This window comes from Carya illinoinensis, chromosome 6, assembly GCF_018687715.1.
Source record: "Carya illinoinensis cultivar Pawnee chromosome 6, C.illinoinensisPawnee_v1, whole genome shotgun sequence".
Taxonomy (NCBI): Eukaryota; Viridiplantae; Streptophyta; class Magnoliopsida; order Fagales; family Juglandaceae; genus Carya; species Carya illinoinensis.
In genome coordinates, this window is record NC_056757.1 from 26,685,200 (window position 1) to 26,697,817 (window position 12,618).

Here is a 12,618-nt window from a genome sequence, read left to right on the forward strand (position 1 = left end):
CTTTTAGTTACTTCATTAAACATCATTATTATTCAGCATTATTTGCCATCTGGTCTGTTAACTATCTTGATTTTGAATCAGTCATAGGCTGCTTTTTCCCTCATGCTTGTGTGTTAGCTCATGCATGCCACCATGGATGATACGGTGAAAACTTGTTCCAAATCTTGATCTGAATGCAGCTTTATAGCTATGCCTGTCAATAGTTGGGTAATTTAACCTGACAAGTTGATTGCAAGTGTATACTAGAAGTCAGACTTCTTCGTCATTTCATTTTTTAATGATATTCTACGAAGAAAAACTATATTCATTATTCCTATATTACATACCTATTTTATTTTTTACCTTTTTATTTTTTTTTTCTTACTAAGTGTGTAGTGTAGAAGAACTTCTTTAATTTAACAGAAATAAAATAAAAAATAAGTCTGATATGCGGCGTAGATAACTAGATAGAAGTCTCATTCTACACAAAAAAAAAAAAAGGTTTGGTCTGTGGAAATTTCAATTAGATGTGAAGCCATGCTTTAGAATAGTGGGGTTTTGGTCATCTTTTATGGGCTACATAGAGCCCAGAGGTCTTTCATGGGCTGCTAAAATAATATTCCCTAATTTCGGGGTTCAAGAGATCGCATGTATGTGCTTAACTTTATTTTGATCTTCAAATGACACCTCTTTGGGATAAGGTCCCAAAGACGTGCATTTTTTAGTTTTAAATGTGCTTAAGAAATGTTGAACTACCATGAAAGATGTAAAGATGCAGCGAGGTTAGTCTATCACAAATGCTTAACCGCTTGCTATTATTAGATATTTTTGAAGTACGAAATTTCGAGATATTCTTTTCTTATTATAAGATGTAATGTCAATTACAGTGTATAATATGATAAGATGAGAATATCACATTATTCATATTTCAAAATTATATATTAATTTTCTTCATAGAATATAAGTTAGGCTCATGCCATTTTTAGTACACGAGAGAAGCATGGCAAGGCCGATCGGCTGGGATGTATTTGGTTCTAGATCAAGTGCATTAGGAGCACGAATGATCCATAAGAGATATTCCCAAAGTTTAAAGTTGATAGAAGATCGTAATATAAAATATGAGTATTGATATTCTAGGGTACCTACACCACGCATTGTTTACATTGGTATAATTTGATTTGAAACATAAATTTTAAAATTTGAATCTTACAAATCAAATCTTATAATTTAAGTTATGTGGACAATGTCCTCTACACAATCGATCGATAATAGAATAAATCATATGGTGATGCATTAGTGGAGGGGGAAGATTCTGCATTCCATTGTTGAGAATTTTTCTTTATCCTATGATCCTATCCCACCACAAGATAATAAATCATATTGTTAACGTGTTAATGAATAATTGAATTTTTTTTTTCTAATTTCTGTTAATATCTATATTTTAAAGACAATGAAAGATAATAATGAAAATAAAGGGATAGTAAAAAAAATAAATTTTAATAAAATTCTTTAGGTGTCAAAGGAAAAGAGATCCATCCCGACGCATTTCTCTTGATCCCATCAATTGATACGAGTGATAATGAGAGAGAGAATAAGTTTCATAAAAATTAATGTAATTATGTAAATTGCTAAATTTACTTTATAATAAAATAAACTTTACAATCTAATATGTTATATTAAGACACTTAAGTTTATAAACTTACTTTTATAAAACTTGTTCTTTGATAAAAATAAAATAAATTAAATTACAAAAATTTATTTATAAACCAAATTCTTTTCACATAAAATAAATAAGAGAGGCAAAACGGAAACATCAAACAACAACTCAGAACAAGGGATAAAAATCCACTAAACGCTCGCAAGAATACACACTCTTTGCTTTTAGGCAAATGTTCACATCTAAGCCGAACTTCGTACTCACCACCTAGTGTGATCGAGTCATCTCCTGCCTAACTCTACAAGCCAAGCTTTGCGCTTGCCACCTAGCATGGGTCAAGTCATTCCCTACCTAGCCCTATAAGCCAAGCCCCACGCTTAGGGATCATCATGGTTTTGACAAACGAAAGGACAATGACCAATTTTCGAAGTTTTTTTTTCCTTATAGGTTGCTTGATTTGAAGATTATCAAGGTACTCTTTTTTAGCAAGGTGCCTTAAGAATCGCATGGTAACTTGAAGGAGTAAAATGTCTTTAGCCCAAATGGCATCCAAGGCCTAGCCCAAATGAGAGCTTTCATAAAAAAGGAAGTGAGAGAGGAAGACAAGGGAACAAGGATAGGACAAGAGGTGAAGGGAAGTAAGAGGAAAAAAGGAAAGTGACTGTAAAAATGAAGGGAAAAGAGAGAGAATGGGGGTCAAGCACACAAAGGGGGTAGCGAAGAGACATAAAGCAACCACTGATAGGGGCTTGATAAGGAGGGATTTGAGATAAGATATCAGGAGACTTCTGGGGGATAGAATGCAAGAGCTTTTTCAACCTTTAGACAAAAGTTTCAATTTTATTTATTTTTCTCCAAGCAACAGGGGTTACCAACCCATTTGTTCAGTGAGCTACGAGTAGAGGTCTAATCGGTTCGGTTTAATCTGATTTTGTATAAATTTTGAAACCATATTGGTATACACCAGTTTTACATTTTCAAGAACCGATCCCAGACTGATTATCCTCATAAACCGATAGTTCTGGTTTTGGTTTGGTCCGCTCTGGTTTTCTAGTTTTATGTTTATATATAGACTTAAAGTGGATTACTAATACTAATATGCATTTATCAAATATTCAAAAAAATATGTTGAGAATTTATTAGACCATAAAATATAATTAATAGATTTTTTTTATTATTAATAACATATGATCAAACAAATTACAAAGATCTTAGATCTTATGTTGTAAATTATAATATATAATTAGTTCTTATGTGATATATAATTATATATAAAAAATTCATATATAATTATATATAAAAAATATATAAATAAAATATCTTATATAATATTCAAAATTAATTTATATATATATATATATATATATTTTACAACCAATCTAGTCCCAGATTGCAAGAAACCAAAACCGTACCATTCCGGCTGATTTGCAAAAAATAGGAACGGTCCCCGAAAAGGACCGGTTATACATCAACCAAATCGAATTGGTCCGGTCTGATTCGGGCTGGTCCACCGATTTTTTGATCCAAACTTTCACCCCTAGCTATTAGAGATAATGAGAGACTGTAAAATATATCATTTAGAATGGATTTTCCTTTCAAATGATCCATGAACTTATGCCATGTGCCAAATTACGTAAATCTATATGTCTTATTTTTTATTTAAATTTATTTTTTTATTTTCTATTTATTAAAATAGATGTATGTATGAACATGATACCGTCACTCACTCTGAACCACTGTCGTTGGCTCCAAACAACACTAACCAAGGCCCGAACCGTCACTGTGGGTCATGAATGACTTTCTCTCTCTTCTAGCCAGTTTCTTAAAAAAAAAATCTTAATAATAATTTTATAATATAATATATCATATTAAATCATCTTATAAATATTTTTATAAATTTTCAATTGCATTTCAATTTTTAATTGATAGGATCATCACATCCTTGTCACTTGTCAGTACTTCTATGCGTTCGGTGGTCTTAACAGTTTACACCCTCTACTCCACGGCTCCACTTTTTTTTGTTTGGTTTTTTAGTTATGAGAAACACGGCTCCACTTCTAGAAGCAACAAAATAACGTTGCATAAAAGGTTCAGACTTTAGAGATCGTGTCCTATTCAAAGGAGCACCAAAACAATGGACTAGCAGCCAATTCCACATTGGGATTCTTTCTTTACAAACAAATGAAGGGGCCCAACCCCATCAATCCTGCTATGATTGCCTGTCTAGATTTGCATAGCACGTTCTACCTGGACACGTGGATGGTTCAGGAGAACACATTCGATACCAATTACATCAAATAGCCGGCCAAATGTCTCCCAATTTGACTATTATAAATTTTTATTTCATTATTATAATTTTTTTTAAAATTTTATACAAAATATAATAAATAATTTACTTTTTTCTTAATCTTTTCAAATTCTAAAATAATAATAATATTATATATTTTATATTAAAATTCAAAATTCTCGTATCAAAATTTTCAATGACCAAACCGTTTCCTAAGTTTGAATTTATACTTGAATCATATTATTGTTGGGTGTAAATTTTTTTTAATAGAGTTTCATTCATTTATAAAAAATAATAGTTATAACTTCTAACCTGAGAAATATAAGTTAAATTTTAAATTTTCTAACTCTCAAATATACAAATTTCTTTTTGACTAGCAAGGTCTTCTCCAGCACCTCCAGACTAATAGTCTGAAAGGCAAATCTGTCTTAGAACACTGTCTAAGATAGTAAACAAAACTCCCATTCTCCTAGAGTGGAGTGCATACTCTATAGACCATTGGTCCCAGAGACAATGTTTTCTATTTTTTGATTTTTTTGAATTTTTTTCCTAATACAACTAAAAATAACAAACTTATATAGAAAATACATGAAAAAACTGAAGAAAAACACTAGGATGTAATCGTTCCGATTTGATCCAGTTTTGGAAAATCTAGGATCAAACCGGTAACACCAATTTGGCATTTTTTAAAACTGATTATACACCCGTTAGACCCTCTAAACCTGTACTTCTGGTTTTATCGATTTCGGTTCGGTTCGGTCCAGCTCTTCGGTTTTAATATATTAAGTATATTAGTATTATAATGTATTTATAAAAAAAAAATATGTTGAGAATATAATAGGTAATAAAATGTATTTAAATACATATTATATTTAAAATATATGATCAAATAAATATTTATATTTAAGATTAAAATATTATGTTATAAATTATAATATATGATTTCATACATAATTATATATAAAAAATTATATATAATATAAAATATTAAAAATTAATAAAATATATATATAATATGTGAACCGATCTGGTCCGATATTAAAAAATGTAAAACTGATTTTAGACTGAATTTGACCAGTTTTTAAAATGAAGGGACTGATTTTGGACTGAAACGGTCGAAAGCCGAAACGAACCAACCAGTTTGGGCCGGTTTTTCAACTTATTTTTACACTCATAGAAAACACAAAAAACACAGAAATCCGAGACTGTCTTGGTGTGTGAGGTACACGTGTGGCCCTGGGAAAATGGCAATCAACAGATTTGAAATGGCCGGTGACCCTAGACCTCAAAACAGCTGCACATGACAGTAGAAAACATCCCTGGACAGAGGCACATGAGATTCACGCATCAACTTCAACTCGCGCATGTGGCTCACACGCCGCCCTTTTTGGTGAACTTCTTCGCCTATTTAAAAGATTGGCAACTTGGAAATCTTGTGGTGTGGCGCGTGTAGGTCGCTGGGTGCCAGAGAGCTACAAATCTATGTTTTGTCCTCCTCAGCTTGAAAAAAAACCAAAGAAACCAAAAAAAAAAAAAAAAAAAAACAAAAAAAGCTTAGAGAGAAGAGGGAGGGAGAATGAGAAGGAGAAGAGGGACGGAAAATGAGAAGAAGAAAAAAGAGGAACTGTGCAGTTCAAAGCATTGGGTTTTTAGAGAGAAGTTGGACCTTCTCTCTCTAAATTTGGAAGGGAAGGCTTTTGTTTTTTAATTGAGCGTAGATATTTTTACCTTAGTTAAATATTTAATAAATGTTATAATACCATTGCTTGTCTCCATTTTATTCATTTTTAAATTTGACTAAAAATTTAATCAGTATTTGATCTCAAATTATTTGTGTGGAACATATCATCCACGTAATCTAAAAAATAAAATATAATTTTTAAATTAAATTATGTCACATAAGTAATATATTGTAAGGGTCTTAAAATAATCGTACTATGCATCTCATCTAGCGCTCAAATACAGACCATAGCCAGTACATATTGAGTCCTGCTACCGGTATTGGTAACGATAGCTAGACCGATAAGCACAATATATTTTTATTTATTTTTTTACTTATTTTTAATATTTTAAAAAATACATAAATTTACTGATAATTAATTCCTTAATTATTAAGAATTTAAAAAAAAAATACAATCAGTCAAATCATCGGTCAAACTATGACATTTTTCGTGCATGTTTTGTTCCAATTGGTGGGTAGGTCCTTAAAAGAACAGCTTGACATTCCTGACTTTTAACACCCGCTTTCAACGTAATCAAGCAGCGTTTTTCCTTGCTGCAGTACTTTTCAATTGTTTTTTCTCCTTATCCCCTCCTACTCTTGTAAATTTCTCCTCCTAGATCCCATTAATCTGCGTCCTCGTTGAGAATAGGAAAGCTGGAAAGTTTCCTCGGTATCACAAAAAGAAGCAGTTTGTATTGTTGGGTGTCGTATCAAAATGTCTGAGCTTGTGTCTGCTACAATTTTTATAGTAATTAAACAAGTTCTCGACGCCATTAGTCACAAATCAATAGCACTAACCATCAGAAGTCCCTCCATTTCTAGATGCCAACCAATAAAATATCAGCAAGATATTCTGCAGCAGACGCAATCTCGATGAATAAGGATTAGAAAAAAAACTTAGATCGAGTTGTTTATTCTTTATAATTCAAGAGAGCAAGCAGGCTGTCAGCATCCTCGAGAATTTATGGCGGCCACAAAGTCCACCCCAAGAAACTGACACAATACCGAATTCTTGACTTTTCTTTCTTTCTTCAATTTTGTTGCTGAGTATTCACCATCCTTGGATTGGAACAGGCTTTGTCAGAGGTGTTATGAATATTTGTAGGATGTTACTTCAAAAGCATGAGATTTGAGATCAAGTTAATTTATTTTGTGCTTAATGACAATTGTTTCAACTTTAAATCCGAATCTTAATAAATAAACTCAGCGTTCTAAGTCTAAACACTTCCATGCACGCATGGCAATGAAAGCTGGTTCATTTCTTAAACATGCAAGTACTAAATATGGATATATCAGAATAAGGTGATGAAGAATCTGAAACCCCCAAGAAGAAACAATGCCAGATGCAACATCTGGTTAAGGCCAAGGCAACTGACTTTATTGCTTGTTAATCATAATTACAACTCAGAACTCTTAATAATATTGCATAAACTCATTATCTAGAACTTAAAAATTACTCAGATATTCCAGAAACAGAAGGGCTGATCTTCTGCTGGGAACCCAAAATTACAATAATTTGCAGGCGGATCGTGACACCCATCTTCAAGTTTTAGATAGAATGGTTGGGGCAATGGTATCTGGCTGCGATTATCATCTGTGTCTTGTGAGAAATCCGACTGGTCTGGTTCAAAGACATGACATGAATCCGCAGGCTCCAACAATGAAGAATGATTCTTCCCATTAGTGCGATGTGGGCTGTTAGAGTAAAAAACATCACTTTTGGCTGAACTTACATCTTCCTGCTTGCACAACAGTTTTGGCGCGTTGGACATATTTTCAGAAATTGGATTACGAATTGGTTCTTGGGGTTCTGCTTTTGACAGCTTAATGGCATCAAGTGGCTCTGCATTTCCCATCTCTTTCCCTCTGATAAGCAATTTTTCCTTCAAGGAATTAACCTGTTGCATAAAACAATGAACCGATGAACCATTTTTCCATGAGTAGGACAAACTTTCCACCAACTAGTACTTACAAGAGTAATTCGAGCATATAGAATTGACCTCATTTTTCAAGCTTTCCTTCTCCTTGAGAAGATTTTCATTGTCCACCTTGAGCTTATCATAACAAGCTTTCAAAGATTCGTAGTCCTTTTCCAGTTGTTTGCTCTTAAAACGAGCACGCCTGTTTTGAAACCATATGGCAACTTGCCGAGACTTCAAACCAAGTTCCTTTGCCAGTTGGACCTTCCTCTCTGGTTCAAGTTTGCTTTCCACCTCAAAACTCCTCTCAAGAAGCTCAACTTGATCGGCAGTGAGCCTCCTTTTCTTTCCGGGTTGATGAAAGCACCCAACATCGTAGTCCTCGTCAACATGTTCATCTTTATCGAGCCGTAGGAAAAATGGTCGAGCTGCTGCTGCTGCTGCTGCTGTGTTTCCTCCACTAACATTCTCATAATTTACCATGGATTTCAAAGCTGAATTAAAGGAACCCAAAATTAGAGGGTTATAAAGATATCAAGTTCCTTATTTCATTCTGATGTTGGTCACATCAAATGCAAAACTGACCGATGGACCCATCCAAAAGGAATAATCTGAAAAGAATCAACAATCAAGACATACAGCGAGAGCAAATTAAAAATATGCACGCAGTCCCACATACTCTCGGTGGATCAATGGCAGAAACTACGAAATATTCGCACTTCACCAGGAAATCACGTAACATGGAAAGCAAGGCAAAGTAAATTAAAAGACACGAAGGAAAAAAATGGGAAACAACCAATCGACAGATATGTAATCACGGCATCAAGATTAACTAGACTTGAAGAAATGATCTATGTCCAATATCGACCAAAACCTACCCACAGCAAACAAGGCATAAAACGGGCTGATAACATTGCAAAGGCAGTTTAATTGGAAAATTACCGTGCAAAGACGGATTAGAGCTGGGAGTCCAGAGAGGCTCAAGAACCTCAGAGGAGAAAGGAAGCCTTTCTTTTTGAGATAAGATGCTCACGTTCGAAACAATTCCATAGACTTTATCACCCACCATTTCTTTTTTCTATTATCAGTTCTGTCTTTGAATTCCCAGAGGACCTAAAACGTTCATATTCTAGAATGAATAAACAAGGGCAATAGACAGAAAAAGCTGGAGTGAGGATCACTGTAACTTGTAACGGTTGAGAGTAGGCAGGGACAATCACTCTCGTAGCGTCAAACAAACTTTATTGGCAGTGTGGAAGATACTACTTATATGGGAACGAGAAGAGGCAGAGTTTTAATGGTAGAGGGCCGATTGAACAATTAACAAAAGATGTATTAAGTTTATGTACAAATTTTGCTTAAGATTTTTATAAAAAACGAACCATATTAGGAAAAAGTACGGAAAACTCAAATTGTTTTTGTGGAATCTATTTTTTTTTTTTTTATAAAAAGTTGCAAGACTTTACTTTTGAGATTTATTCGTAACATTATTCCTTATTAAATAAAGTTAATTTGAATTATCTCAATGAGCTGAATTTCCACAATACCAAATATTTACTCTTCTTACAGCGCATGTCACTCTGTTATTTTTATCTCTACGTTGCTTAGGAAAAATTCTATACTTCAAAATCAAAAGATTAAATGGTTTCTCTATGAAAATGTAGAGAGTGAGAAGAGTTTTTCTCCTTTGTATGTAGACTTTTTCACACACCTAATTTGATGTATGTAAACTCTTATTTAAAGAGTTTTCACATGAGAATTTAATTAACTTCATTGAAGTTGTAGTAGTGGTAAGGAGCTAATTAATAACTTCCTCATCCATGTGAACACAACATGGGTCATGTGGGGTTACCCAATACCAACATTTCCCACTTGTCCACTATGAGTGCTATGTTAATTAACAATCTCCTCTTGATATCTCAATTAATTATCTCTCATACAGAAAATGAAGCGTGCGACCTGACGCGAAGACAAACGATAGTAGTACTATATTAAGTCACCATCATACTAACATAGTACATTACTCATAACATCTCGTCTATGCACAAGATTATTTGATCTCACTAAGTAGAGTTTATAACTCAAAGCAATTATTGACCTCACATTATATAATATGTTCATAATTATATCAACTCCAAATGCCATGGTTGCCCGGGCTATGAGACATATAATAACAAGTAAGAATCCAAATAATCTTCCATAGACACTTATGTCCATTCAATTAAACTTGACTGCTTTCCTAGAGATGCTCCACAAGACCATATCATTCTTGGCCCTAAGAAAACATACTAAAGTAACAACATAAAGTTTTCATCTCATGATATAGTTCTAGGTTTAAGGGCATATGAATAGATCATTTATTGATCCATTAGGGCTTACTTAGTGATGGAGTAAGGATCCATCCAATCACTCCCTCATATGGTCATTTATAGCATGTATAGTATGAAATGTATATTACGGTGAAACTTTCACTTAATTGGGCTTGTCACATTCAAATGCCATAGGAATCTTAGTCTAATCATTACAAAGGCGCTCTAACTTAGCTTCTTAGTAGTCACTCATCTAGCGCCTACATAAGATCTTACATTCTGCTTTAATCAGGCTTTATGAAGTTGTGCAAATATTTCATATACGACTTTTGAAAGTCTCATCTTAGCCAAGTTAAGGTGACATTCTTTAAATTTATCTTGAATGCTCCAAAAGCATTAAAATGTTTACTTGCTCACTTTTCAAGCACCAAAGTAATCAATTTATCTCATCTTGTTCACTATTCAAGCACCAATGTGATCATCCATGTGAGTGGACTGATCTTTGCCTGGTGACATATTTATAATATGTGTTTTTCACTTAGTATCAATTAATTAATAATATGAGATAAATACAATAATCTCACTGCAATAGGTACTAACAGTATCAAATATTCAATAAAGTCTAAGGTATCCTCAATACAATATATATCAAATTCGATAAAGTCCCAAACTCCTAACATGAGTTTTGAAAACATTTCTACTAGTAGGCTTAGTAAGAGGATCAACTACCATCTTGCTAGTAGATATATGTTGTAGGATCACCTCACCTTATGCAACAACACATCGGATGTAGTAAAAACGAATATCTATGTATTTGGTTCTGCCCATGGTATTTGGAATCCTTGGCATATGCCAAGGCTACCATACTATCATTGTGTATTTTAACGGCTTCATTTGCAAGAGTCGTAACCTGTAGGTGTTGAAAAAATCTCCTAAACTAAACAGCCTCTTGTACAGCTGCTAAATAAGAAAAGTGCTTTGACTCCATCGTGGACAAAACAATGCATGATTGTTTCTTGCTACATTACGAAATAGCTCCACCACTAAGCCTAAATGCATAACCCATCGTGGATTTTCGCTCGTCTTTGTTTCTAACCCAATCAGCATCCCTATAACCCTTCGATCTCATGTCTTCACCTTGACAGCAAAGAACAAGGTTTGCTATCTCACAAAGGTATCGAGAAATCCTCTTAACTTCTTGCCAACGAGCAGGTCCTAGGTTACTCTGATAATGACTAACCAATCCAACTGTAAAACAAATGTTAGGTTGTGTGCATAACATAGCGTATATCAGACTTCCAATTGCACTTGCATTAGGAACTCTGATCATTTTTTTCTTTTCCTCATCATTCTTAGGGCAATGTTCTAAACTCAATGTATAACCCTTCTCAATTGGAGTGTCTATGAGTTTTGAATTGTGCATACAAAATTATTCTAGAATTTTCTTAATGTAAGTCTCTTGAGACAAACCAAAAAGTTTCCTAGATCAATCCCTTGAAATAACTCCTAGCACATAAGTAGATGACAACTACTCTTTTGTGGCAACAATTATCTTTATATCATTTCCAACTAAAAAGCTGTCATCCACGTACAAAGAAGAAATTAGAAAACTTTTTCCTGTATGTTTGACAAACACACAATGGTCTTCTTCTAGTATTTCAAAGCCAATTGAAGGAATGACCTCATGAAATCTGAAATACCATTATTTAGACATTTGTTTAAGGCCATAAATAGAACGTTTCATCTAGCATACTTTGCACTCTTGTCTCTAAACCTCAAAACCAATAGGTTGATCTATATAGATTTCCTTGTCTAGTTCTCCATTGAAAAATGTAGTTTTCACATCTATTTAAAAAAGTTCCAAATCTAGATATGCAACTATAGCCAGAATGAGGCGAATGGAAACAAATCTCACCACAGGAGATAATGTTTCTTCAAAATCTATACGCTCTCTTTGGGTATAGCCCTTCGCACGAGTCGGACCTTATACTTGTCAATTGATCTATATGCCTAATGCTTAATTTTTAAAACTTATTTGTTTGCAATAGATTCATCCTCAGGTAGAAGATCAACTAACTCTCAAACTTTATTCTTTGCTATAGAACTCATCTCATCTCTCATAGCAGCCATCAATTTATTTGAAGTAGGTGAACTTAGTACTTTCTCACAAGGAGAATGTTTCTTTATAATCTATACACTCTCTTTGGGTATAGCCCTTCGCCATGAGTCAAACCTTATACTTTTCAATTGATTCATATGCCTAATGCTTAATTTTTAAAACCTATTTGTTTGCAATAGATTTGAATCTAGGTGGAAGATCAACTTTTTTCTTTGTCATCACTCATCTCATGTGAACATAGTGCTTCCTCATGAGAAGAAGGTTCTTCAAATTCATACGGAGCACACATGAAAGATTCTCCTTCAATCTCAAAACGATGACGAGGAATGGTTCCACATTCACTTCTACATAACTAAGACTCTTGTGAGTCACTTTCTAGTGGTACACTACCACTGGGAGGCAAGTCACTTCCACTATCTTTTGCGAATAGGAGACAAACCCTCCACCGACTCCATGGTGAAAATAAAAAGCACCGTGATGTTCCTTTAGATCATGAATCAAGGCAGACATCGACCTTAAATGCTCAATCATGGTATGTTTAGAGTCCATAACATACTGCTTAAACATCAAAGTGAGAGCACAGAGCCTAATAGCTGATTTCCCCCATAGGCAATTTTCAACTTGT

The 12,618-nt window shown here is 33.9% G+C and overlaps 1 protein-coding gene across 1 annotated transcript; it reads right to left on the bottom strand.

The window, feature by feature from the left end:
* Nucleotides 1-7,002: 7,002 nt before the first annotated feature.
* On the bottom strand, nucleotides 7,003-8,837 carry LOC122312934 (homeobox-leucine zipper protein ATHB-7-like). Its single transcript, XM_043127607.1, has 3 exons — nucleotides 8,508-8,837; nucleotides 7,647-8,059; nucleotides 7,003-7,544 (listed from the first exon to the last, which is right to left on the bottom strand). The coding sequence occupies exons 1-3, from the start codon at nucleotides 8,632-8,634 to the stop codon at nucleotides 7,104-7,106; spliced, it is 981 nt and encodes a 326-aa protein (XP_042983541.1). The 5' UTR covers nucleotides 8,635-8,837; the 3' UTR covers nucleotides 7,003-7,103.
* Nucleotides 8,838-12,618: the final 3,781 nt, after the last annotated feature.